This window comes from Equus caballus, chromosome 1, assembly GCF_041296265.1.
Source record: "Equus caballus isolate H_3958 breed thoroughbred chromosome 1, TB-T2T, whole genome shotgun sequence".
NCBI classification, from domain to species: Eukaryota; Metazoa; Chordata; class Mammalia; order Perissodactyla; family Equidae; genus Equus; species Equus caballus.
In genome coordinates this window covers 92,763,881-92,791,695 of record NC_091684.1, presented here as the reverse complement: position 1 = coordinate 92,791,695, position 27,815 = coordinate 92,763,881, and the positions used below count along the sequence as shown (strand labels likewise).

Sequence of the window (27,815 nt, the reverse complement as noted above, 5' to 3'; positions counted from 1 at the left end):
ATCTTTGCTGGGCTACAACTCCACAAGGCTAAGGAGTGGAGATGCCCACAGATCTGCAAACACTGCCCGGTGCTCCAGGAAAACACATGCAATGGAAGCAGATACTCTATCCTCCACACGTTGAGTGTTTTCTTTCTCCCCATCCCCTACCCTCCCTAAACCATCTGTCTCTTCCCCCAATTTTACAACATGAAACGAAAACAGATCTTTCTTAAGCATTGATTTATTTCTCTGTTATTTGGTTTTCTGCTTTGGTACACGTGAGTTGTGGCTGTAATTCACACAGAAGCTGACATATCTCATTAGGACACGCCCCATAAAACAGAGCAGAGACAAATCGCCTGGCAGGGTCCTGCTTCACCTGGGTGTTATTGCTGAAATCTCTATTTCTAAGAGCACAAAAGAGAACACCCCTTGAATCTACAGAGGAACAAGGACAGGGTAAGCGGCAGCCAGATCTGCCAGGATGGGGGAGACAGACTAAAGACACGGGCTCCCGGGTGGCTGTCTGCAGAGACACGAACGTCACAGATGGAGAAGCCACACAAAAATTCCAGAAAGACCAGGGCAGCTGGGGAAATGCTCCAGAAACACATCCCATCCATCAGACCCCTCTGGCTTTCTCCCTCCTACTAGATCCTGAAATAAACACAAAGGCCCAAGGTGGCGTTATACCGAAGCCAGCGGTGTCTGTGCTCTGGCCTCAATCACTGTGCATGTTTTATCCTGGGACCCCGAGAGCCTTTCTCCCAGGCAGGAGCACTGCCCCTCCCCCCTCACTGGCCCCGCTATGTCCCCAGCCAAACCCCCGAAAGACCAAACAGGCCATGTCCAGCTCTAAAAGGTCTTGCCCTCAAAGGCCTGGAGGTTGAAGGCAGTATCTAGAAACTTCTTCAGAGACACCAGGTGAGTGTTCCTGTTCCCTGTGGCCGGTGCAGCCGCTGGGTCCCGACCAACATACCTGGGGGAGGAGAGTCGAGCTAAGAGGAGGGGTGGGCCTGGCCCAGCTCCTGCCCGGGGTCTGCGTGGGTCTAATGCTTATCATCACCTGCGGTAGAGGTGAAGAGCCTGAGATCAAAGGCAGGAGACCTGGGACAGGCAGGAGAGCCTCCAGGTCAGCTCTAACTGCAGAACACCATCAAGGTTTACTCTCTAAAAAGTGGTATTGACGGGGCTCTGATGAGGAAGTCACCCTGTCACCGACAGACACAGAGCCAGAGGGGACTTTGGGGCCCAACCCCTTAGTTTCCAAAGCGGTCCAGACAAGGACAGTGGCCAGTTGTGGGTAACACGGCAAATGGGGTGGGCAGAGCCAGGATGGAGCCTCAGGCCCGGCAGAGGCGAGGGCAGGTGGCGCGCACCCCCGGCACCCAGCCTTGTACCATATGGGCCGCGCCCGGCTCAGGATGGTCATGAAGCGCGGGCTAATGTAGTCATAGTAGCCCATGTTCTTGTGTTCCTCCTGGCACCACACCAGCTCTGCGCCTCGGTACTTCTCTGCTTCTTGCTTGATCAGGTCGAAGGGGAACGGAGAGATCTGGGGCAGGCAGGGAGAAAGGGGAGCACAGCCAGGGGAGGTGGGACGTGCCCCCAGGAGAGCAGCCACAGCTCTCCTCCAGGGCCCCAGTCCCGGCCCCGCCTGGCACGCTGCCAGAGCCTGGGGGCTGGCGATTTGACTTTGTCCATCCCTCTGGTCGAGCAAGGGCTCGGGCATACCTGCTCCAGGCGTGTGATGGCCACCTGCTCCTCTAGGCCCTGGCTGCTCCGCTCCTTCACGAGGTCGTAGTACACCTTTCCAGTGCAGAAGATGAGCCGCTGCACCTGCTCTGGAGCCCGCGCTGCAGCCCCATCCTCAGGAATCACACGCTGGAAGCTGGTCCCTGGGGAACCGACAGGGCATGGCAGGGGCATGGGTTCCCAGAGTGGTTAGGGCAGCTTGAGAACCAGGCCTGCATCCCTGGCACCCCCAGCCTCTCCCTGGCCACTGAGATGACCCCTGATTTAGATCTGGGTGCAGTGGGCACCTCTTGAGCCAAACAATGGAGTAGGGGGCAGAAGACACCCTGAGATGTCACTGGGAGAGGGGTGGAGATAGGAGCTGGAGCCAAAAGCAGAGCTCTGGGAGCATCGACATCTAAGGTGACGGGTGGAGGTGGGGTATGATGGGGAGAGCCCCTGGAGGTGATGGAGAAGGTGATGTCACACCCCATCTGATGGCATTACTGTCCCCTATCTGCTCCTGTCAAGTTGTGCCCACCTCCTGTGCGTACTCCAGCTACCCAGTCACCAAGCTGGGAGGTGAGCCGTTGTCTCCATGCACATTCCTCCCTCCCTCAGCCCCACAGCCGAGCCCCCAGCTCCGAGTCCTGTCCATTCTTCCTCCCTGAGCTCATGCCACATGCCAGGTGCCAGACCAAGCACACTGCAAAAACCTCTGAGGAAGCTAGTGTCCCCACGTCCCAGGTGAGGACACTGAGGCACAAAGGGTTACTAGCTGCCAGGCCCCACCACAGAAAATCCAGCACCAGGAGTTCAGCCTAAGCGGTCCAGCTCCCACACGAGAGCTCTGAACTGCCAGCTCGGCCACCTGCCCACACGAGAGGGGATGCCCAAACACACGCAGGTGAAACACACGCACTTGTGCCCTCCGTTGAGGCCCTTCCTGGCCAGGCCCTGCCCCGCCCGACTACCCAGGACCGTTTTCTGAGACAGCTCTACTCTGTCGAGCCTCAGGGCCCCACACCTGTCCCTCCCCGATCTCTACTGGGTCACATCTCAGTTCCAACACCTGGTCCTTCAGGTGCTTTATCTGACCTCCAACTCCAAGGTCAATGAGGCTGAGAGCTCCTGGAGGGGGCACCGGGTCCCCAGGGCCAGTAATGTCTGATGGCTCACGAGTGAAAAAACTGAGGAATGACTGAATGAACGAATGAATGAATGATACTTAATGCCCCACTAACTAGGCAGACCTCCAGCAGGCCTCCTGCCTCTAAGCTTCTCTGGCACAGCCAGGCCGGCCCTACTGGGTGGCTGGGGGCCCCAATGCACTCCTCCATCCCTGGTGCTCAGCCCAACTGACCCCAGCTGGAACAGGTTGGGTGGTCACAGCACCAACCTCCCAACCCAGCCACAGGTGGAGACCGAGCTGGGAGCTGCTGCACGGCCGACAGAGCCAAAGACAGAGGTGAGGACAGAAGAGGCCAGGAGCAGAGGCCACGCCATGGGCCACCAGGCCCCACACCAGCCACCTCCCCAACACGCCCAGACACGTACCAGACACCATTTGGTCAAAGCTCGACTTGGCCTCTGGGTGCCTCAGCAGAGATTTGGGTGTGAAGATGATCAGCTGGAAGGGAAACATGTGTCCAGCTGCCAGCTGCCTCTGCCTGGCCAGGGCTCCCCACACTTGGCCCCTGCACTGCTATGGTGATGGCCGGGGCGGGTGGCTCACTGGCTTGCGGAAGGGCAGCAGGATCTGCCGGCGCAGCACGTGGAAGTAGCTGGCCGGCGTGGAGCAGTTGACCACGATCCAGTTGCAGTCATAGAGCTGGCACACCTCGAAGTCCTCAGTGAACGCCTGGGGGGGACAGGGTGTGGCTGGGAGGTGGCCCACTGTGGCCCCCCGGCGCTGGCCTCACGGGCACGGCAGGGCACGCCCCTGTCCTGGGGGAGGGCGGGTGGCACTCACGGGGTAGGCATCCGAGTCATCATTGCTCATCTGCAGGAACCTCTCGGGCCTCGCTGAGGAGTGCTCCGGGCCCTGGAAGCAAATGCCACACGGCCCAGCGGGCCTGAGTGGGGCGGAGGGTCTGACATGGGACAGACACCTGGCCTTGCAGGGATCCGGGGCTCAGGAGAGAGCCTGGGCGGATTCTCAGAGGAGGTGCCCTCACTCTGGAGCCCGAACCACAGGAAGGAAGCAGGAATGTGGGACAAGAGGAGGGGAGCATCCTCAGAGGAGAGTCTGGCCAGAGCCAGCTCATGTGAACACGCGGGGCAGGAGGAAAAGGCAAACAGGCCAAGCTGAGATGCTCGTTCTCTAGAACATTCTGACCTACAGCAGCGGCCGTTTACTGAGCGCCTGCTGGGTGCCAGGCACAGTTCTAGGGACCCACACAGATGACTCACTTTACAGATGAAGGAGGAGAGGGGCAAGGAGGTGAAATAACAACCCCAAGGTCATTCAGGCAGAAGGGGCAGATTCAAATCCAGGTCTGTCTCTGCTCCATGAGAGCAAGAAAACCCCACACTGATCTCCAAGCTGGCTCCCCGTGGGGCAGGGCTGACCTGCTCCTCGGCCACCACCCGCCCCTCCCTTAGTGGGAACGCCCCAAGGACCCAGCACCACAGGCACCAGCCAGGCCAGCCCAACCCTCCCCGCCCAGTCTCAAGCTCCACCCCGTGAGCAGCCACCACCGTTACCGCTGGGTGACCCTGGGCAGGTCACGCCACTTCTCTCCTCTTGTGTGAAATGGGAACAGGCCTGACCGCCCAGGCCAGCTGGGAGGATGCCACAGATTACACAGTGCGTGCAAGGTGCTCGGCACAGAGTCCAGCCTCTGAACAGCCCTTCGGCCATGACAGCAGTGCTCAGTCCCTGACCGATGGCCAGCCCAGGTTGAATGGGCCCTCAGGGACAGCCACTGCAGCCCAACGGTCCAGGGCAGGAAGGTCTTGCCCTAGGTCACACAGTCAGGCAGTGGCTGAGCCCCCTCTGCTCCTACAGCCAGTACGGGCCCCCCCCCTCACCTGGTCAGGTTGCACGCCCACCGGGGTGGCATCTCATAATGCTCTGTTCCTCCCCTTTCCTCCCCCGCTGGCCTGCACAGCCTCTCTCTCCCCCATGTGTGACTACACAGGCTGGTCACCCAGGAGAACCCCAGAGGACAGGCGGTACTGCACAGCATAAGTTCAAATGCCAGCTACTAGCTGTGTGACCTTGGGCAAGCTACTCAATCTCTCCAGGCCTCAGTTTCCTCAACTGGAAAGTGGGAGCAGGACCTACATCATTAAGTTGTTGTAAGGACTGGAGGAGTTAATACACAGAGAGGGTTTCAACCAGAGCCCGGCACACAGCAAGCTCTCAGACGTGTCAGCTGCTTCTGTTGCCGGTAATAGCAGTCCCATTGTCGTCTTCGGCAGCAGCCACACACCCCGACACAGGCCTCCCCCGAGTAGACCAGGTGTTCCAGGAGGCTGGAAGGTGCATGCCCCCATCTCTGCAAGTGGCCAAGGGTCTCCCCCCAGCTCCCGGCCCCATGGCACCCTCACCATGCCCTCCATGCCGTGGGGCAGCAGCAGCACGATGCCGTTGTGCCGCACCCACTTGGCCTGGCCTGTGCTGATGAACTGGTCGATGATGCACTGGGCCGTGTTGTGGAAGTCACCAAACTGAGCCTCCCAGAGGACCAGAGCGTTGGGGCTGGCCATGGCATAGCCCAGCTCAAAGCCTACACAGAAGACACCAAGACAGGGCCTGCCACACACTGTCACCACAGGGCAGTGGCTCCAGTCAAAGCCCGCCCTTCCTCATACGCCCTCCCTGCCCCCACCCAGCCTTCCCAGCTGGCCAGGATGAGCCCAAGGACTTCCTGGGGCCCAAAGGCCAGGATCTACTGGGAGCCGACAACATGCCCAGAGATGCCACCCTCAGCCCTGACCTCATGTATAGCCAGCTTCAGCCTTATTTAGACCAGGAGCCACGGCCAAAGAAACCCTGGGGAGGCAGCAGGGACCATCTGCCAAGAGAAGCCCCTCCATCTGTGCAGTGCTGCTGACAGGAAGGGCCAGGCACAGCCCCGGAGGCGACTCTCAGGGCATTCCTGCTTCTGGGAGGTGGCAGTGAGGGAGGAATCGAGCCAGCTAAAGGTCAGCCAAAGGAGAGAGAGGACAGGGGACACAGCCTGGGAAGCCCAGAGCCTAGGGAGGGGACCTCAAGACAGGGCTGCAGTGTATAGTGCACAAGAGACAAGACTGGGGTCAGGAACTTTGGGGGGGAGGGGCCAGGCCAGGATCAGGGCCAGTCAGTGACTGCATCCATGAGCGGAGTCTATGGGGTTTTCTGTCTCCCTGCTGGTGCCCACAGACGGGCTCTGGTATCCACAGACCCCCACTCAGGCAAGCAGGGGCCCCCAGCTGGGCTCCCTGAGGGGCCAGATGGGACAGGACCTCATCTCCCATGTGGCCTCAGGTGGGCACAGCCCAACCACTGTCCCTCAGGGCTGTTCCAGGACCCAGGGCCACCCGGGGGCCTCTGAGCTCCTCCCAGGTCCTGATCCTGGCTCCTCCCACAGCCCCAGGCCCAGTCCAGGGTCACAACAACAAAGACAGAACATCCTGAGCTGCAAGGCCCTCCGTGGTCCCCAGGCGTCTCCAGGCCCACCTGACCCGCAGGCAGAGTTCCCACGTACCCAGGACTCCATACTCCGAGAGGGAGCTGTTGCACACAGTGTAGGGAGCCTGGTCAGGCCAAAGGTGGTTCATGGGGACGCACGTCCTCCGGTCAACTTCCTGATCGTGGAGAACGTGGTGCCGGTGACTGGAGAGAGACAGACCAGGAAGGGCTGGACGGCAGGTGGACTGGCACCTGTTCACCCAGCGCAGGGGGGTCGGGCAGCAGGAGGCAGGCCAGCCTTCGTCACTGTGCCAGGAAACCTGACAGTGCCACAGGACGGCGGCACGGACAGGGCCCTGGAAAGCCAGAGTGACCTGGTCCCTCCTGTAGGCAGCCTCCCCAGCCCTCTGTGCGGGTGGTGTCCCCACACAGTGCCCTGGGGGTCTTGGAGCACAGACTTAAGAGTCCCCTCTTCTCACCAAAGAAGGGGCCAATAAGACCTGCCTTCCCCACCTCCCAGGCGCTGGGCGGAGCCTGAGACCCTAGGAGGCCATACTTCTGGGGTACTGTCCCCCTGCTCACCCTGCCAGCCCCTTTATCCCCTCGCTTGTTCTGCCCAGGGTCATGGGAAGCAGGAAGCACTGTGCGTAAGTGGGGCCACCTGGCTGACCCCCAAGCCTGGTGAGGACTGACACACAGCTCCACTGCAATGGAGTGGCCCACTGTGGCCCTGGCTGGAGTGGGGCCAGCAGTGATGAGTGACTGGGACAAGAGAAAGACAGCTTGTCGAATCCTGGAAGCCATAGTACCATGACTCGCTAACATGGCAGTGATGGAGTCGGGATGCGTAACATCTGGGGCCCCAAACAGAGGAAATGGGATGGGGACACTGACAAGGGTAAGGTCCTTCATCTGGACCCGAAACTCAACTGCAAACAAGCAGGATTGGGGGGGCTGGTTTAACAGCAGTTCACGAAAGAAAAAATAAAGGATCTTGAGGACCACAGATGGCCTCAAGGCTTGATATCCACCAACAACTTGGGCCAAGTGGTCAGTTCAGCATGCTTGCCCCATGGGGGGTGGAGAGGAGGCCCAGTGGCCCTCTGACAGCTTGGCCCAAGGGCAGGGGCTGGGGATGCTGACAGGGCAACCTGTGAAGACCTCAGCCAAACAAGGGCCCTCCCTGGACACCGCAGACAAGGTGCAGGAAGAGGGGGAGGCCCCAGCTCCATCCAGGGTCCCAGGCCGACTCTGGAGACTCCAAGCACAGCTGGGCTCCCAGCGCCCCAGGGGCTCGATGCAAACAAGGCTAACGCCCACAGGGCCTGCATCCAGACCCCCTGCCCTCACCTGAACGTGCCCCTCTCCACGTCCTGCCCGCTGAGCCGCACATGGATGCCCTCCTTGAGCAGGGAGCCGAAGGCCATGTACTCTGCCAGCGCCCAGTCCACCGTCCGCTTCTTGATCATGTCCGCACGGCCCCGCAGGATGCGAGAGAGGCCTGTGAGAGAGAAGGACCAGCCTGAGGACCCCACCTCGGACAGCCACGGCACCAGGGCCCTGACCCAGGTGTGTACGTACTCAGTGTACACACCTCCCACAGGAGGGCCAGGGGCAGGCACGCCTCCTCCAGGAACCCCACTCCAACCAAGATGACGGGCAGGACCGAGCCCACCATCCCCACCAGCCTCTCTCCCTGCAGGAAGAAGGAGGTACCACTGGGCGAGCATCTGCCATATGCCAGCCACTGTCGTAGGCACCTGAGTTGGGTACCTTCCTCACAACCCCATAAGGGTGGTACCAGCTGTCCCCACTCTCCAGATGAGGAGACTGAGGCTCAGAAGAGGAAAGTAATTTGCTCACGATCACAGAGCTAGAAAGGTGCTTGGATTTAAGCCAGGCACCCAGCCCACGCTGGGGTCCAGTCAGCCCTATGCCCGCACAGACCCCCTGTGACATGCACACAGAGTGGGCGCCCAGGACACCTGGGCCTGTGAGCACAGAATGGAGAAATCCCCTGGAACTCCTACAGGCTGATCAGAGAGTGTGCAGGTGCCCACTACTGCCAGGGGCCCTCCAGGCTGCCCAAGCAGAAGCTACAATGGCTACAAGGTGCCAGTCAGTGCAGCTAGTGACCGCCCACTAGCGCAGCTCACCTGGGAGCCACAGGGTCACCTTGTCATCCATCCAGGCCCCCTGCAAGCCCAGCATTTACATCCATCCCCCACATTTCAGACCCAACCGCCCCCTCCATGGGACGCCCTCCTTCTCTGTTCTCCTGCCTGAGCCAGGGACGCCCTGGCAAAGGCACTGGGGAAACCCACAGTGCTTGGTCACCGGCTCCCAGCTGGGAGCATGACTCCACATCTGCCCGCCCTGGGAGGAGCTGTCATCACAGGCACCTCTCGGGGCCGCAAACGAGGCTCTGGGAGTTCAGCTGACCAGCCAACCAAGTGGGGACCCAGACCAGGCCTCCCTGACCCCTGATGCCATCTCCCATGGGGCACAAGGTTGGGTCTGGGATAGTGGCCCATGCTGGAGCCTGCACAGTAACCTCACCTGTGTGGATCTTAAAGTCCTCCAGGGGCACGGAGCTGGCCACGTCACCAATGTGGGTCAGCACGTCCTCAGGAATGCCCGTGGCTGGGCACGTCATGCTCTTGGGCTCCCCGTCCACATTGAAGAAGCCTGAGATGGCAAGTCTCCATGAACTTTTCGGGGGTGGTGGTGCCTCAGGGCCCCCAGGCAGCCTGCCTCCCCAGGACTCAGGGGCCCACCCTTATGTATGCCCACCAGGCACTCAGACTCCACCCTGAGCCCATCCTCAGGACCCGTGACAGCTGACAGCCCCAGCTCCTGCTCCTACACCTACCCACATCCTCCCCTGGGCTCCTGTGCAGGCCACTCCCAGGGCCCAGGGTCAGAGCCATCCAGCTTCACCCCAGGGAGTCTCCCTGAGCACTATCCCCAGGACGCCAAGAGCTAGGCTGACCACCAACGACCAAGTGGGGACACAGGCCAGGCCTCCCCGACCTGATGCCATCTCTTACGGCCACAATGGCAGGTCTGGGATTGGGGAACACCCTCTGAGCACCCCTCCCCAAGACTCTCTACACTCATTGTCCACCCTCCCTGGCCCAGCCCTCCCTTTCCAGGAGCAGCCGGTCACACGTGCTCTGAGGGCGATGCCATCTCCCCTCTACTCCGGCTGACCCTGGCCTCAGGAATGGGCCCCACAAAGCCTCGGGGGTCTCAGGGACAGAGCCCGCAGCCTGTCACTCCCAGCAACTCAGCACTCGCTCACCAGGCCAGGGGGAGTCCAGCCAGTGCTTTATGTGCAGGATCTTTTTGTCCTTGGACCTGCCGTACGCCTCCTCGCAGATCCGGTCATATTTGGCGATTTCTTCCTGAAATCGGAATGAAGGCACGGACTGAGTCAGTGATGCCCTGGGCAGCCAGAGGCTGGGGAGTAAACCCAGACTCATAAGCCCTGGTCCCCCTCACAAGGTCTAGAACTCTCTGTCCGCCAACCTGCAGGGACCTCGTGGCCACAGGCTAAAGTCTCAGAGTTCAGGGGATCCCTCCCGCTCAGCAAGGGACTTGGAGGAGACCTGGGAAAGTCTCACAGTCCTCGCTCTCTTGACAGCAACAGGACCAACGCATCCATAGATAGCTGTGGGACAAACCCAGCTCGGAGCCACCTCCTCCAGGATGCCTTCCTAGATTCCTGCCTGAGGCTGGACTTGCCCGTATGGCAGCATTCGCTGCATCCCGCCAGGCTGTAAATGTCTTTGGTCCTCAGTCCCCCTTGATAACTGGGGGCTGTTGAGGACAAGGAACATATTGGCTACTTTCTTAACTCACCAGTGCCCAGCACCGCACTGGTGACATCAGCAACCACCCCAGGGTCCTGGCTCCACTGAGGCTTGTCCCAGGTGCCCATGAAGCCGTCCACCCACCTCAAACTCCTGCAGGGTGACCGTGCCCTCGGCGATGAGCTTGTCTGCGTACTTCTTCAGCACAGGCACCTGTCTATGGATCTGCTTGTACATGAGCGGCTGCGTGAACATGGGCTCGTCCATCTCATTGTGGCCGCGCCGGCGGTAACAGACCTGCAGGGATAGTGGGGGACAGGCGGCTCAGACCCTGCACCCAGGCAGTGTGGGTGGCCTAGTCACTACACAGCTGGGGCACATCTGGCCGGCCACATCCTTCGAGGCCCCTGAAAGCCACCCCCCCATCACTGAAGGCCCCACCCCCAGGCCTTTGATACTTCCATCCAAGAAGCACCCCCAGACCTGAATGCCGAAGATGCTGCAGACCCGGCCCACTCGGCAGGACAGGGACAGGCTGCGCACCCCCCACCTTGGCCTCGGCCCCCAGACCCACCAGGTCCACCACGACGTCTTTATTGAAGGTGTTCCTCCACTCGGCCGCCACACTGCACACGTACATCACAGCCTCTGGGTCATCCGCGTTCACGTGGAAGATGGGCGCGTTGACCACGCGGGCCACGTCGGTGGGGTACGGTGAGGAGCGGGCCATTCGGGGGTCCGTGGTGAAGCCAATCTGCAGAGGCGGGAGGCAGCGACGGCACCGCTGTTTGCTAGAGCTAAAGGAGTGGCTTGAGGAGCGGGCCCGTGCCTCAAGGTCCATCAGGTGTGCCCAGGAGGCACGTGGGACACAAAGGGGTAACAGGCAAACGGTCCGAAATCAGACACAGCAGCAGGTCCCATGGGGATGAGGCCCCCACCAGGGGAGTTGCATCTGCTCTTTTTTCTGCAATCCTTTTTATATGTGGCGGTAACGAGGAGCACCGGCCGGGGGAAATCCTAGTCCCACCAGTTACTAACCGCACAACCTGGGGCAAAGCACTTAAATCCCAAAGCCTCAGTTTCCTCCTCTGTAAAAAGGGCTCATTCGATTCCTACCTCACAGGGTTACGCTGAGCCCAGGTCCTCGGACGCAGCCCCTTAGATGACTTAACTGCAATTAAGGCAGTTAACCCGGGCTTTACAGGTTCAGAAGAGCTGTTACGAACCACAGCTGCCATACAAGCAAGGCCTGCGACAGTCGGGTTCCAAGACGGACTGGTTCCTATGAGCTAAAGGGGGCATCCAGCTACATATCCAGCCTCTGTGCTCGGTGCTGGTTACACCTTTATTCCTTTGTCCTTACAACTTTCTCCAAGATCTCTATGTGGATGTATATTCTCTCAAGGCACGTGCGTGTGTGTGCATCTCTATCTACATCCATCTATCTATATGTATACATGTGGGTCTATATCTCCCATTTCCACAGACTGGGGCCCGAGGCTGGGGAGGGCAGGCATCTTGCCTGAAGTCACATGCTGGTAAGGGGCAGGGCAGCAGGAGTAGCACCAGGACTGCCTCATCCTTCCCCTGAAAGTGCCTGGGTTTCAGGGATGAGTGACGCTGATGAGGCCTGGCATTCAGCTGAGGCCCTCACCTGGTTGTTGACAACGACATGCACGGTCCCGTTGGTGGTGTAAGAGGGCAGGTCGCTCAGGTGGAAGGTCTCATAGACCACGCCCTGGCCAGCAAAGGCAGCGTCTCCATGGACCAGGATGGACATGACCTGCAGGATGTGAGCCAGGAGGAGCCCCATGCCCTAGCGTGTACGTCCCAGCCCTGCCCCCTGTACTGCAGAGACCCAGGGTCCAGCCTCTCAGAGCCACCTCAGGGCCCAGGTGAGCCCACCTTCCTGCCCTGGGCATCCCCACGGTAGAACTGCTCTGCCTTTGTCTTCCCCTGCACCACGGGGTCCACGGCTTCCAGGTGGGAGGGGTTGGCCACAAGCGACAGAGTGATGTTCCTATTCGTGACTCGGTTGATCCTCTCGTGGTACATGCCGAGGTGATATTTGACGTCTCCAGAGCCCTGAAGGTTGAGGTGAGCTGTGATGAACCCGCCCCTCCCATCCCAGACAGGCGGACAGATGGGCAGATACACAAGCCCCCAGTGGGGCTGGGATGTTCCATGGACTCTGCTCCCTGGGAAGGCTGTGCTGGCCCAAATACCTGACTCTCCAGGAGCTCTGGGACCTGGGCTTGGTACCCACCTCGTCTGCCGCCTCCAGCTTGGGGTCAAACTGGCAGAAGATCTGCTCCAGGTCCTTGCGGATGACGTTGGCCAGCACATTCAGCCTGCCCCTGGAGCCAGAGGGGCTGGGTTCTCACCCGGCACAGAGGCTGCCTCCCCTCACAGGCTCCAGCACCGCGATTCCCCCTGCCTACCTGGGACCTATCAGAATCAGCATGGGGGTTGGGGAAGACTCCCCCCAACCCCCAAGTGGAGCCCAAGTGAGGCCAAGCCCTCTCATTCTATCTCAATCTACAAGGCACGTCAGGGGTCCTGGCCAGCTAGCTCCCCCGGGCAGGAGACCCTCCTGCACATCTCAGACTCAGGAGGCCTCATGGCAGGAGGCCTCAGCCCCACCAAACAGCTGAGCCCAACCCAGCATCTTGATCCCAAACTGCCAATGCCTCACAGCTGCTCACACATGTGCCCCCACCCCAGCCCAGCAGCATCCTGGAATGGGATAGGGGAGAGGGGACTGGACTGACCCTAAGATCAGAAGTTACCAGAGGACCTGTCCAGGGGAGCTGAGGTCTAAGGGGTGGGGCATGGGAAAGCAGCCAGGGACCAGGGCTTCTCCAGTCCGGCCTGAACTTCCCCCTCAGGGAGCGGTTTATTTAGGGGTATGCCCAGCCTGATAAGAGCCCAGGGGATGACCTCTTCCCCCATAACCCAGCCCCAGGCCGGCACACACCCTGGCCTGACCCCCAGCCCTGCATGGCCCGGCGAGGGAAGGGCAGCCCTCTTCCAGGTGGGCCTCTCTCCTGTTCTGTGGGGGCAGGGCTGTGGGGCCACAGAAGCCGTATGAACATCTCTCAGCCCCTTTGGGCAAAGTCCTGCAGCCTCAGAGGCCCCTCCCCGACTATGGAGGCCGAACATAGTGCAGCCCCTCAGCTCCCAGTGCCTTCCTCAGCCAAAAGCCTGCCCAGTGCCACCATATGGTCCCAGAGCCACCAGCGACCCTCCAGCACCATTCTCTCCCGCGGTTCTGCTGAAGCCAGGTGGGACCATGCCACCTCAGACCACTGGGCCAGCTCTGCCTGACCCTCTGACTGGACACTGGGCATTTCCAGGCCCCTCAGAGCACGGAGCCTGTGACAGGCAAACCCTCAGCTCCTGGCAGGCCAGCCCACAGGAGGCAGACCCTCCTTACACCGCTTCTGGACCCCCTCGTGCTGATGAGATCCAGCCTGGCCCAACTGTGAGCAGCTGGCAACAGTCACAGGAAACACCAGGGCTTTGCCCCCCAGCCCACTCAGCATGTCCTTGCGCCCCCCCACACAGCAGGGCCCCTGGCCAGATTGTCCCCAGGCTGTATTCCTCACTAGCCCACAGGCTCCAGCTCAGAGGTAACTGCCCAGTTGCCAGCCAGCCTTCAAAGTCTTTATCAAGGTCACAGGGAAGCGTGCAGTCAGCTGGCAGCCGGGGACACAGACCCTTGGCTCACCTCTAGAGACCTCCTTCCAGGGAGTGCCAACCTGGGGCCACCTGCCCAGGTCCTGCCCTCACCTCCCTGGGACATGCCTTTCCACATCTCCTTGTCCACAGGAACCTCAAGAAGCAAGATACACCCCTTTTTTTTTTGAAATCTACACCCCGCTAGGGACAGCAGCAACATGATGAGAGAGAAACTGAGTCTGAGAGAACCTGGTTAGTCCCTGGCGCCATGTGATGAGTAGGCCAGGGCTTAGGTACTCAGAGAACTTTCTAGGCTACTCTGCCTCCAGCCCCAGGTCCCTGCAACACCCCTGCTCTGATTTTCGTCCCCTCCCTTCCACCTCAGTCTGCTGGGACTGGAGGAGAATGCACGAGGCTATGGAGGGGAGGGGAGCGGGGTGAGGGGCCCACCTGTGGGGCATCCCCAGAATGACATTCTCGATCCCCATCTCACTGGATTTGTCAATGATGGTCTTGAGGGCCGGAATCATGACCTCACAGCCCTCCAGGCCAAACCGCTTCTCCGAGGACCACTTCCGGGCCAGGAAGTCTTCAAACCTGCTTGGGGAGAGATGGGAAAAGATGGAGAGGCTGGGGCTACACGGGGGCTGCTCAGGAGGACTTGGAGCAGACGCTCCCTCTACACAGTCCAGAACCTGCCACGGACACCACGATGCCCCCACAAGAAAGAAGCACGGGTGAGGGGGAGGCCGGGCATGCCCCCAGCTTAACCAAAGACCTCTGCCTGCACCCATTCCCAGCTACCACCCTCTCCCACTTCCAGACTGTTCCAACAAGCCATCTCTACCTGCTCCGGGCCACTGTCCTCCTGCACCACATGCACCGCCCAGGGCTCTCCCACCAGGCCCCAAAGACCCCCTCACGGCTCAACTCAAATTCCAGCCCACACCTCACTGCTCAAGGATCCACCCTGTCCCCCGTGGCTGGACCAGTGCTCCTCCAGGCCCCCGCAGCCCCCAGCAGCCCCAAGTTCAGAGAGTCCCGTGGGCAGAGCCATCTGCAGGGAGGCGCCATGACACGCACTCCACGTAGAGACATCTTTCTGCCCAAACATCCCCACAACCACTTTTGGCCACTTCCACCTTTGCTTGGTGTGTCCCCTGCTGCCAGGTTCTCCTGGCGCCCCATCCCTACCCATCTGCCCAGCTTTGCCTGAGCATCTGGCCCCAGTGCTCCTAAGGGCCTCCCCCAAGCCAGCGGTGAGGCCCATCCAGTCCTGCCTTCCCTTGCCAGGCACCCTCCTAGTTTCTTAGCCAGGGCCTGGATGTCTCGTTCAGCCCTGGAGCAGACCCCCTCGGCCACTCGGGCCGTCCGGGGCGGTGCTGCGGGCCTGACCTCATGGAGCGCACCAGCCGCGCCAGCAGAGTCCGCTTCTCCTCGCTGGAGAACTGCATCACGCCAGGGGTCTCGAACTTCTGCCGGATCCACTGGCACTGCTCCACGTCGTTGATGAACATGAACTCCAGACCGATGTGCTGGCAGTATGTGCTCTGGGGGGAAAGGTGGGGACTCCACAAGGAACCAGGAAGAGGGATGGCTGCCCCGGCATCTGCAACAGAAAAGGCAGCACCCTCCCTCCCTCTAGCACGCTCCAGAGAGCTCCATCAGGCATGCCTGACACAGCTGCCTGTGCTCACCTCCAGGCGCCGGATGATCTCCCGCAGTGAAAGGGTGTGCTCAGAGCCCCCAATAAAGGTGGTCGTGGGCAGCTGGAACTCCTTATCCAGGTCAGCCTCCCGCAGGTCATAGAAGGCTGGCGAGGCACACGTGGCAGAGCCCAGACCGCCGACAGGAGGGAAGATGGAACTCAGGCCCAGGTGGGGCCCAGACCTCACAATAGTTCCCCCAGCATCCTCCCCCCAGGTCCGGCCTAAAGGTCACGGACCCTCTGTCTGCAGCGAACGGAGGTAAGAGCCAGAGCCCCACCTGCCCCCACGAGGGTGGGCCTGGATGGGTCTCTCAAGCTTGCTGAGCATGGTGCACCAGCCAGGGAGGATGGGGGGACATCTCTCCCAGGAACACCATGCAGTAGATGGGCAAGGGACAGAAGAAAGCCTCCTGGGCGCTGGCTGGGCCCCAGGACCCAGAGGCACTGAGGGCTCAGAGCCCCTCACTGGGCCCCAGGACCCAGGGGACTCTGTCATTGCCAGGGCATCAGGAAACGGTACCCACTCTCACCCAATTTATCGATGGTTGTGATTAGGTCCGAAGGCACAAAGGAGTCCAGGTCTGCATCCAGAATGCCCAAGGGGTCCAGCTGGGCGACATGGTGGCCCCGGATCTGGGAGAAGAGGAAAAGGTCAGGGCTGGGCTGGGACCCAGCTGGACAGACCTGCGTCAAGGGTAAGGTCCGGGCCCTGGCCCCTCACTTCCTGCTTCAGAATTTCAAGTTTCCCCATGTCTCCAGCACCCAGCCACAGCACAGCTGCCTTGGAGGCCCCACCATGGAGTGGACTCTGTTTAAAAGTGCAACATGCAGCTTTCAAAAAATAGGAAAGGATGCAGACACACAAGTGGTTAGTACAGTACTATTAGGAATCACAAATTTCTAGAAACTTCCCAAACATCCATCAACAGGAAACTGGAATATGGATATGGGAAATCCACGCAGCAGAGTACTACAGAGCTGTTAAAAAGGAATGAGGAAAATTCCTATCTGCTACTGTGAGAGAGTCTCCACAAAATATTGTTAAGCAAAAACGCAAATTATAAAAACATGTACGTGGTAAACTACCCATTATCTAAGAAAGATGAGATAGAAGGAAATACATGCTTTTGTGTATATCTGTATATATAATATATGCATTATAAGAATAAATCATAAAATAAGAAAACCTTAAAATAAGAAAAATTATTTATGGGGCAAGGACAAGATAGAGTGGAGTGGTAGGGCTAGAAGGTAGACTTTAAGAATATATCTAGCTTTGAAGATTTGACTTTGGAGTCTTGTAAATATTTTCTATCACTATAAAACAAAATTAGGTTTTAAAACTGAAAGTAAGACAAAACAGCGCCAGCCCTGTGGCCTTGTGGGTAAGTTCAGCATGCTCCCCTTTAGCAGCCCTGGTTCGTTTCCCAGGCACGGACCTCCACCACTCATTGACAGTCATGCTGTGGCAGTGACCCACATACAAAATAGAGGAAGATTGGCACAGATGTTAGCTCAGGGTGAATCTTCCTCAACAAAAAAGAAAGAAAGAAAGTAAAGCAAAACAAATGAATTAATGCATCCATCTGGTGGCATAACCACACAGAGAGGAATTATCCCAATTGACGAACAGAATGTTCCCTAAAGACAGACACAGCTGCAGGAAAATCACAAATGCATTTTTATTACTGATCAGGAGCGGTAGTGTTAGAATTGTACTCTAAGACTGTTGTGTGTGGGTTGTGGGAGAATCAAATGCCACTGTATTGGTGACTTTGAGAGCCTCTATCGTTGGTATCTTTAAAAGGAGATGGTGACATAAGATTGATGGGGTCAAGGACACACACTGAGTCTTGCATTTGAAGCATGCAGATGCATCACTATAAACCCACAATGTATGTTAACTTTACAAAAACCCACAAATTTCCTGGTTCTACCAACGGGAAGATCCCAGCAGTCGGGACCAAAGCAACAGCAGTGGACAGTCCCGACTCCCCGGAGAACTGGCTGCTCCCAGGGCTGGGCAGAAACACACAAGATGAGCTCGGAGCATCTTGTCACACCAGACAGCAAGGGGCTGCTCAAACACTGCCCGGGCCGGAAGCAGCAACACATTTTGAGCCACAATAAGGATAAGATCGGCAACAGACTGAAACTCATCAAATATGTTTCAATTCCTAAACAAAAGAAGAAAAACTTTCACTGGCCATCTTTAGAGAACCACCTCGTAATTCTGAAAATCAGTTAATAACAGGAAAAAGAAAGCATTGACCCCGTCTCTCCTATACAACTTGTCCCTCAGGATAAACAGAGCTGACAAAGGGCAGTTTCTCCTGATAGAAGTACTTTAGGGAATAAAGAAAGACGGAATTAGAATATCACCATTTTTACCAGCCCTAATCAATTAATGTGTCCAGGAAATAATCAGCCACGGCTGCTATGATGAAGTGCCCATAGCCACCAGGAAGCTGATTTTGAAACAAAGAAAGTCAGACCTACATTGGATCAAGCTTCTCAATCTAACTACCAATTTACAGAAATTACATGAGACAAAGGGACAGATGAAGTGACACCATGGGGATGCAATCAGCAAAATCAGACTCAGGAAAACTCCCCAGGACAAACAACCTGGTTTCTTCCACAAAAAACAATTTTAAAAAATGGCAAGAAACACAAAAACCATTAGAGGGGAACCTGCAGAGTCCATGAGATGTGGGAGCCACATCGACTCGTCACGACCTGTGGCTTTATTTGGATCCTGATTCAAACAAGCAGTAAAAAGAAATCATAAGACAAACACAGGCAGACGTGAAGACCAAGGGGATACTGGATGACATTAAGGATTATTGTCATTATTTTTAGGAGTGACAATGCTATCGTGGTCTATTTTTTAAACAGCCTTTATCTCTAGAAAGACATGCTGAAATGTTCAATGAATGAAATGATCAGATGCCCGGGATTTGCTTCAGAATAATCAGCAGCCAGTGGGTGGGGCCAGAGGTGAGTAATAGATGAATCAAGATGGGCCCTGTATTGATGGGTGTGGGGGGCACTACACAATTCTTCTGCCTTTTATAAGTTTGAAAATGTTCATAATAATAAGTATGGGGTTTTTTCGGCACTGTGTGCAAATGAGTCAAACCAGAGCTCTGCCTCCTACTGGCCTGTGAGGGGCTGTGGCCCCCTGGCAGGTGCTCGTCCACAACAGGCACAACCTCTGGCAGATTTTTACCATGCAGATATGCAGTAACAGGCCTGAAGCCAGAGACTATCCTGCCCAAAGGACTCGCTCATGCCTGGTCTTGGCTGGTTAAAGAACAAAGAGCAGCTGAAGAGCTGGGAACTGTGCTTAGAAGACGAGGCCCTCAGGCAGCCCTCTGAATGTTATATTAAATATAGAGCTTTATATTCCTTATTCTTCATTTTTGAAGTCAATGGTTAAATCACTTTCAGCTTCTTTCAGCCAGCCAAGGAAACCATAATCACCACTAACGCTGTTCGCTTGCAGGTCGCCCACAGTCCATGGGTCCTGACACCAGCAAGGGGTCCAGTCTTGCTCTCTTCCCTCTTCCATCCCAGCACAGCCGATGCCCAGGGAGTGCAGGTGCCATCCCACACAGAGAGCCTCCCTCGGAGGCAAGGCACCATTTCCATTAGCTAAGGCTGCCCGCTCCCCCAGCTCCTGCAGCGACTCGTTGTTCCCTGGCAGGAGATCTCTGCCAAGGGCGTCAGGATGACCTTGTCCTTCCTTCCGCAGGTTTGCAAGACAAGTTTCTCTTAAGAAACACCTTGTGCCACTGACGCCAAGAGAGATCGCAAACAGTTACACTTGTTACGGAGTGAACACCCAGGGCAGCTCTCCAACTAATCCTGTTTGGTCAAGACTAAGATTATGGAAGGTCATCAGGGCTCCTTGATGGAGCAGGGGCCCAGCCTGGGGATCCAGTGGGGGGGGGGGCCTAACTCTCCAGAACAGAGCAGCTGGTAGTGGAAGAGCTGTTTACTGAACCATTCATTCATTCCATAAGCACTACTTAAACACCTGCTGTATATCACTGCCTTGGAATGTCCTCTTGGAATGCTCAGTCAAGCGGAGAAAACAGACATCAACAAGGCTCCATCTACTGAGCTTTCATTCAACATTTACTGAAACTGATTTCTCAGCACGCCTCCAGGTACTTGGGGCAAAGTGGTGTGTGATATAAACAACATTCCATGAGAAAGACGGCACACAAACAAATCAGGACACATAAAAACACCAGGGGGGTAAGTGACATGAAGGGTAATGTGACAGAGTCGCAGGAAAAGCAAGAGCCCCCAATAGACGACTCAGAGAAGGGCTCTCAAAAGAGATGACACTGGGGCTGAGCAAGTCCCCTCACCATCAGCTCCTGGCCACACCCAGGAGCCAGTCCGGCCTCGCAGCCTGCCCCCTCCCCACCGCTCACCTGGTAGGCCCGGATCAGAGACTGCACAGCCAGGTGGTCCTCCACTAGCTTGCTGGTCTTGGTCCGGCTCGAGACTGCCGGCCTGCTCTCAGGGATGACAGAGGGGGTCCGTGGCTGAGCCAAGCCACACGAGGCTTCCTCGCTGGCTTTCCGGAAAAAGCTGTCCCAGGACTGGACAGGGACAGAAGCAAGAAAACAGCCAGGTCAGGGCCTGCGAGGAGTCGGGGGTGGCCCAGGCTGGGGACCCAGGGGTATCGGATGTTCCTCACCACCACAGCTCTCAGGGCCCTCCCAGGACCCTGCCAAGGAGACCCTCTCAACAGGCCCGGGCCCTCACCCAGAGTCCAGATCTCTGCAGGACCCAGCTTGGAAGGGGCGCGGGGGGAGCTGTAAGTTGTGACCCAGGGCTTCATGCATGAAAGGGGCTTCCAGGACTGGGGAAACGCGCCCCGACACACCAAAGGTTGGAGGAGGTCTTCGTGGAGGGCAATTTGGCAGAAAGGCCCTCAACATTTTCAACGCACATATCTTCTGAACCAGCAATCCCACTGCTAGTAATTTATCCTACAGATGTGCTTGTACAGGTGTACCCAGAAGTACCCACAAGGATGTTCCCTACAGGACTGTTTATAAAAATGACAACATAAAAACAATCTAAGTGGTTATCAATGGGAAACTGGTTAAATAAAGGATGGTAGGCCTAGATTCTGGAAGATGATGCAGTCCTCAAAAAACAGAGGTGCATTTATTACTGTGGATGTGGAGTATCGCCAGATACGTTGTAAAGTGAACAAAGCAGAAGAGGACGTATGGTTTGCTATTTGTGTAGAAGCAAAAAGCAGACGTGTGTATGGACAAGCACCTCCATGTTCTAGCAGAACACACACAGAAGTGCTTTCCTCTGCACACTATCGTACAGTGCTGGTAGGAGAATATAGTGGGACAAGACCTGTGGAAAGCATTTTGGCAACAGCCATCAAAATTATATATACAGAGGCCGACCTGGTGGCACAGTGATTAAGTTCACACATCCCATTCCGGCAGCCCAGGGTTCGCCGGTTCGGATCCCGGGTGTGGACCTACGCACCGCTTGTCAAGCCATGCTGTGGCAGGCGTCCCACATATAAAGTAGAGGAAGATGGGCATGGATGTTAGCTCAGGGCCAGTCTTCCTCAGCAAAAAAGAGGAGGATTGGTGGCAGATGTTAGCTCAGTGCTAATCTTCCTCAAAAGAAAAAAAATTATATATACAGATAGTCTGTAACCCAACAATTTCACTCTGGGGAATTTATCCTACAGATAACTACACACATGCAAGATGACTAATGTACAAGACCACGCCCTGCAGCACTGGTCATGACAGCCAGAGACTGGAAATGAGGTAGATGTCTGTCACCGGGAACAGGGTGGCACATCCATACTGTGGAATACTACGCAGCTGGAAAAAAGAACGATGAGGCTCTTGATGGACTCCCAAGGAAAGATCTGGGAGATGGATGCTAAGTGAAAAAAGCCTGGAGCAAATCAGTGTATGTTACATGTTACTTTTGTGTCAAGGGGGGAATCCAGAGTTCTATTTACAATAAGTAACCTACAGAAGCTCTTTGAAAGGATACAGAAAAAACTAAGAGCAAACTGGGGCACAGACAGGTGGGAGCTGAGCAGATAGGGGATGCATTGTGGGGAGCCTTCTTCCTATACAACCTCATCCTTTTTGGTTCTGGATCCTGTGAACGTTTTACTTTGCTCCGAGGAGTGGGAGTGAGGAGGAGGGAGAGCAGCCTCATTTTTCGCTTTTCACTGTCATCTGATTTTGTTTTCAGATTTTTTTGTTTGTTTGTTTGTTTGTTTTTACCATTAGCAGGTATTTATCAGCTCAGTACATACGTAAACACCTATGCCCCTGACTACAGGATGAGGGGCCACCCGGGGACAGCACAGCATGGCAAAGAGGGCAGAAGCAGGTCTCAGGCCAGGCTGAGCAGAGCATTATCAGGGCTTCTCAAGCCAGACCACCACCCACTGACTGGTTCAGCAACAGAAAAGCAATGGTCTCTCCTCACCCAACATCAGGACAAGGCTCTTTCACAAACAGGGTTGACGGAGGACCTGAGGGGCAAAGAAACCTGCCCGAGATCACACAGCAGCTAAGCTGCTTCTCCGCGCTACCCCCTCCGCATCCTGGCCCCAGGAGCTTCCAGTCTACACGGCGGGCGGAGTGGGGGTGCCAACCTTGTGGACACTCTGGGGGTTTTCCAGCCAGGCGAAGTACATCTCCTCCATGTAACTAGAGCCACCGCCATGTTTGCTGCTTGGGAAGGTGGCCGGTGGCCCAGTTGACCTGCTGCACCAGTTGAACACCTGGACGTCACGTGGAGCCAGGAGCCTCAGGGCCTGTGCCCCAAGGCGGGATGGCAGCAGCCTCAGCTGACTCATCCTAGACACAGGTAGTGAGAGAGAAGCATAAACCACAGGACCAGGTCAGAAGGCAGCTCTGGCAGCCACTGCTCACTCACCCAGCATCTCCTGGTCCTACTTGGCAGGTGGCCCTGGGCTAGGCAGTGACGAGGCAGAAGTGAATGGGACACTGCCAGCCATCCTGGGTTCACTGCCTACTGGGAGATCCCAGCTCAATAAACTCCATCGACAGCTACTGAGTATCCCTGAGGTCCAGTCCTGCTGTGCTCCATCCAGCCCAGCCTGGGCTCCCTCCCCGCCACCCCCCAAAGCCTGATGCAAAGGCAAGTACCTGCCTCGGGGAGCACCCAGCCCAGGTCCTGGAGCCCCCTCAGAGGGTCACAGGGCACATGCAGCTGGTACCCTGAAGTGGGCCATGCAGCTGGAAATCTTGGAACTCAGGCAGGGGAGTCCTACAGGGGTCAGGTGTGCCATGCATGGTCAGGGAAAAGCCAGAAGAAAGGAGTCTGGCTGAGCAAAGGTGTGGGGGATGCTGGGTGATGGAGATGCACCATCCCAGGAGGCCCATGGCACTGCTGGATCTCAGTCACTGTGACCCAAAGGGACCAGTGACTTCCTCTGACTAGAGGCTGATGACACAGGCCTCAATGGCCCCACTTCACAGCAGGGAGGACTGAGGTGCAGAGAAGGGAAGGGCCCCAGAGAGCAGCAGAGGGCAAAGCAGAAGGCAAGCCCCACGCCCAGCCCAGCCCAGGGCTGGAGCTGCCCTCTTGGGCTCCTGTACCCTGCCCAGGGCGTACACTCAGGACCATATCACTCTGGACAGCTAACAGCACGGGGGGACACACAGGCTGGAAGCCACCCAGGATGGGGAAGGATGAGAACCTGCAGCTCATCTCACCTCCATTATGTCACCTGCCTTTTCCCAGGGGAAATTCCTGAACAACAGGTTTTCAATGGTGTGTGTGTGTGCGTGCGTGCGTGTGTGCATGCGCGTGGTGGGAGGGAGCTTCCTCCACACCCCAGAGAACAGAAGCTCTAAGAGCCTCCTCCAGTGCTGGATAGCCTCCAGGGCTCCCCATCCAGGCAGGCTGGGGGCTGACAGGCCCACTGAGGCCCTTGCTGCCCCAACACCATCGCCACTTCATCCTACACAGGATGTGTACGGTAGGACCTCTATTCTCCCACCCCTACAACTGGGAGCAGAACCCCCCCTCTGCCCCAGCCCAGCACTGCCTGGACATAGAACAGTTCCCCTTGAATCCTCACTAATGCCCTTCTGCCCAGAGAATCCCAGCCTGTGAGTGGGGCGCAGCGCCAGAGCACCCCACCAGGGGCCATGCAGGCAGGAGAGGCCTGCTCTGCATCGCACATGCTCCCCCTCAGCCTTCCTCCTAGAAAATGTGCCTTCTGGGGCATAACTGGCTTCTAGGTCCTGCCCAGGCCTGGCTCTGAGCTCAGCCAACAGGCCCCTCCACCCCCACCTCAATCAGCTCAACCAAGTCACCAGAACCAGCACCATCTGGCTGGACCTTCCACAAGGGGTGAGGCCCCAAGGCAGGGCCCGGCCCTCCCAGCCTGCCTCCTCCCTCTTTCCCTCTCTCTCCCTCCAAACTCACATGACGCAAAGGGAAGGCAGGGGTGGTCTCTTCAAGAGAAGGAAAGTGGGCTTCTCAGGGCAACCAGGAGCAAGTCTAAACAGAGGAAACTTTAAAAGCAAAAATAGATTGCAATGCAGGGCAGAAGGAGGCGGGTGCAGCTGGAATTGAGCCCCAAGGGCCCCAAGCTTCCTCCCCACCTGCTCAGCCCCTGAAGCTTTGGACTGAAGCCCAGTGCCGCCAGCCCTACAGCGAAGGTGGCTGAGGCTGCTCCCCCTGGCGTAGCACCTCTCCAGGTGCTGGGTGGGGGCTCGAGGCATGAGCTCAGGGGCAGAGGGCCAGGGTCCCAGCTCCTGCTCCACCTCTGACTGTCCCCAAGGCCTCAGCAAATATAGGGCTGGCCAGCCCAGATGGCCACTGGGCCTAGGAGCTACTGGCCTGGAGACATCAGGAGAATCTAAATAACAGAAGCTCCATCAGCCCCACTCTAAGGCAAAGGCAAGCAGACGCCAAGACCGTCCACCGTGGGAACAAACATGAGAAGGCAGTCGGTGAGCACTGATGCTGGGACGGGCACTGTGCTCATTCAACCCTCAACAGCCTCAGGAGGTGGGCACCTGGATTAACCCCACTTTATAAACAGGGAAACTGAGGCACAGAGAGGCTCAGCTGATGAGTGATGGGGCTCTAGGTGCTTCCAGAGCCTGTGCCCTCCTGACTGCGGGGTCAAGACGTAAACCCAGATTTCTCTGAACAACAATGCACCTTCCAACAGCTGCAGCCAGCACTGCTCCCTCTGCTGACACCCACCCCCACAGCCACTCCCACAGGGGAATAGGACGGCTCAGGGGAGCAGAGACAAAGCTTGGCTGTGTCCAGCCCTTCCCAGTGCTGGAACACTGTGTTTTATAAACACTGAATGGTCTGGGGCAATCGCTGGAGTACTGTGACCTTCACCTGGCCTGGCAGGAGGACAGCCAGCCAGATACCCCAGCCCCCACTCCAGCAGGGCTTGAGGACCTAGGAACCCTGGAGGGCTGGGACCAGTGCCAACTGCAGTATCTGGAGCAAGAGCCCCAGCCAGCCCTGCCAGGTCCCTCCCACACGGGCGAAAGCAGCGACAAAGAACCAGAGTTGGGCCCCGTGAGCACCTCCAGCCCAGCTCAGCCTCCAGGGACCAAGAGACAGGTTGCTCTAGGCAGCTCTTAGGGGTCTCCTCTCTAGGGACCCGCTCAGTACCATCCCTACCCCCAGAACTGTAACAACTGCAGATATCCTGGCCACTCCCACACACGAGGCTCTGGCTGGGCTGCCCACTGTAGACATCAGTTAACAGAGATCCCCAGGGGAAGGGTCCTACCCAAGACCTTGAAGCTGGGCAGCAGAGGAACCTGGACTCACGCTGCTGCAGGCTTAGCCTGGCGCCACATGCTGAGAATTAAGTGGGCTTTTCTCAGGAATATACCCCAACTTTAGTTTGCTGAACCCAAGAGAAGGCCGGAGGCAGACTCTGAGGTAGGAAGTAGGGTAGGGAGGTGTGCTGATTTCCTTTGCAGAGATGAAGGGTCTGAACTAAAGCCACGAGACGGGAAAAGTACAAAGGTAGATGGGGCCTGTTCCAAGACTACGGGATGTGCAGGGAGGGGCTGCAAGAGTGGGCGTGGGCCCCTGGTGGACAGGTGTCAGAGTGAGGCGCTGGGGTCCACTTAATGCCCATAGCACCCTCCTGGGACCTCAGGGATACACTCCCCCTACCAAACACACACATCTCCCTGGGGCGTGGGACGCGCACTTCCAGGCAGGCTGCGACCTCAGGCCAGTCTTGCCTTTCTCATGGCCTCAGTTTCCCCGTCTGTGAGCAGAGACGGTGTTTAAAACTGCCTAGAAGGGCCCTGCCCCCACGAAGTCCCGAGACTTCGAAGCTGCCTGCGTGTCCCGCCAGGCACATAACACTGGACCCTCCCCACCCCAAGCGGCTCTCCGCAGCCCCGGCCCCTTAAGAGGGCTACGACCAGCAGGCCCCTCCCCAGGCCACGGAAGGCAGCGTGGACAGTCTGCAGTCTTCCGCCTGGAACCCCACCGTTAGCGAGTCGCTCCTGTACGCAAAACACTGCACTCCCAGGATCAGACGTGCTTGAAGGGCTGGGGGGGGAGGGGGAGGTCCTTGGGGAGGTCGCGGCCAGCCAAGGGCGGAGCTAAGGTCACGCTCACTCCCCCTCCCGCCTTTCCCGGGGGGCCCGGCTCAAAACTGCGGGCAGCGGCGTCCCTGAAGCCGGGAGCGGGGGTCAGAGAGGCCGCCCCCGAGACGGCGGAGAAGAGGGGGCGCAGGGAGCCGGAGGGTAGGGGCCGCCGCGCTCACCGGCCGCCGGGGGTCTGCGCCGCGGCGCGGTCCGGGGGCTGCAGCGCAGGGGGCTGAGCGCAGGCGGTGCGCGGCGAGCCTGCCAATTACCTGGGTCACGTGACGCGGCGGCGCCCCGGAGATTCCGCGCGTCGTGACGTCTCCGCGGACGCCCCGCCCCGCCCCGCCCCTGGCGGCGCTGTCCGCAGTGCTGACGGCCCGGCCTGAGGCCGCCTGGCCCGGAAGAGTGAAGACCCCGCACCCCGCAGGGACCTGGCACACTGCTGAGCCCCTGAACCCCAGTGTCCTCTTGTGAATACTGAGGAGAGTGTACCAGAAAATAAGCAGTAGTTTGTGTATATGAGAGGATAGTTTCCATTTCATCGTCTGTAAAAAAGGATGCTATTAAAAGTCCTACTTTCTTAGGGCTGTTTTGAAGAAAATACGAGATGATGCATATAAAGATAAGGCATATAAAGCTTATCTCAGAGGCTGATACACATTTTACGCATCTATCATCCCAGTTATGGAGACTTGGGCTGCCTTCACTTCCTTGTTGCCACAAAGAATGCTGCAATGAGCATCTTCCTACACATTCCCTTATGAAACTGTGTGGAAATTTCTCTGGAATATATAACAAGGAGCTGAATTGCTGGGTCATGAGTATGTGTATACTTAACTTGACTCACCAGGGTCACATTGCTGCTTGATTCTAAATTCCCATAAGGAATGCAAGAGGATTTTTAAGTCCTCCTATCCCAGCCAACGCTTGGCAGTGTCCAGCTTCATAAATTTGCCAGAATAACAGATGCAATGTCATGTTATTATTTTAATATGCATTTCTCTGATTGTCAATGATTTTCATCTCACATTATTTGTTAGCTGGGGGAGGAGGGTCCTATTGTATTTCCCTCGGGTTCTGTTCTCATTTATATACAGGAGTTCCTTTTGTAGGAATTTATACATCTGCGGTTCAAACCTCCATCAACTCTCCCATGGATTATTGCAACAGCCCCCTAACTAGACTCCTTCCTTCCACACTCACTCCCCTGAATTTTAATCTCAACCAGCAGACAGAATTTTCCTTGTAAAACACCAAGTCATGTCGCCCTTCTGCTTAAAACCCTCAAATGGCTTCCTATTTCACTCAGAGCAAAAGCCAAAATCCTCATATTTGCTTCTAAGGTCCATTATCTCATTTCAAATACTTCAGGCATGCCACCATGCTTAACGAAGAAGACTAGGAAACCAAAAGAAATAGGTAATGTAATAATCTTTGTGTTAATGAAAAGCACATGCCCACAAAACTGCAACATACATTTCACAAGAGCACGTTCAAATACAAATTCAAATAATGAAACACATTAATATGGTTACCCATGGGGAAGAAAGGTTTCAGGATGTTGATATGAGTGAATTAATGGATTTCCCATATCAATACTGACTGAGTGCCCTGAATGGAGGAATGCGATTAAC

General features: G+C 57.0%; 1 protein-coding gene across 6 annotated transcripts; it reads right to left on the bottom strand.

Moving 5' to 3' along the window:
* Positions 1-207: 207 nt before the first annotated feature.
* Positions 208-26,721, bottom strand: OGDHL (oxoglutarate dehydrogenase L). Of its 6 annotated transcripts, none has more exons than XM_070264729.1 (24): positions 26,451-26,538; positions 24,023-24,111; positions 22,218-22,422; positions 19,987-20,157; positions 16,069-16,171; positions 15,528-15,643; positions 15,226-15,380; positions 14,281-14,427; positions 12,416-12,506; positions 12,055-12,234; positions 11,804-11,932; positions 10,724-10,903; positions 10,294-10,446; positions 9,639-9,741; positions 8,894-9,022; positions 7,685-7,835; positions 6,411-6,538; positions 5,272-5,450; positions 3,689-3,760; positions 3,452-3,577; positions 3,274-3,346; positions 1,717-1,880; positions 1,383-1,537; positions 208-961 (listed from the first exon to the last, which is right to left on the bottom strand). In XM_070264729.1, coding segments are annotated over exons 2-24 (3,036 nt in total). In that variant the 5' UTR covers positions 24,025-24,111; positions 26,451-26,538; the 3' UTR covers positions 208-837. The 6 variants fall into 6 exon arrangements, with proteins under 6 accessions (XP_070120830.1, XP_070120840.1, XP_023503821.1 ...); XM_070264739.1 differs by having other exon boundaries at positions 24,023-24,097; positions 26,451-26,506; XM_023648053.2 differs by having other exon boundaries at positions 24,023-24,097; positions 26,361-26,498.
* Between the last annotated feature and the right edge of the window lie 1,094 nt (positions 26,722-27,815).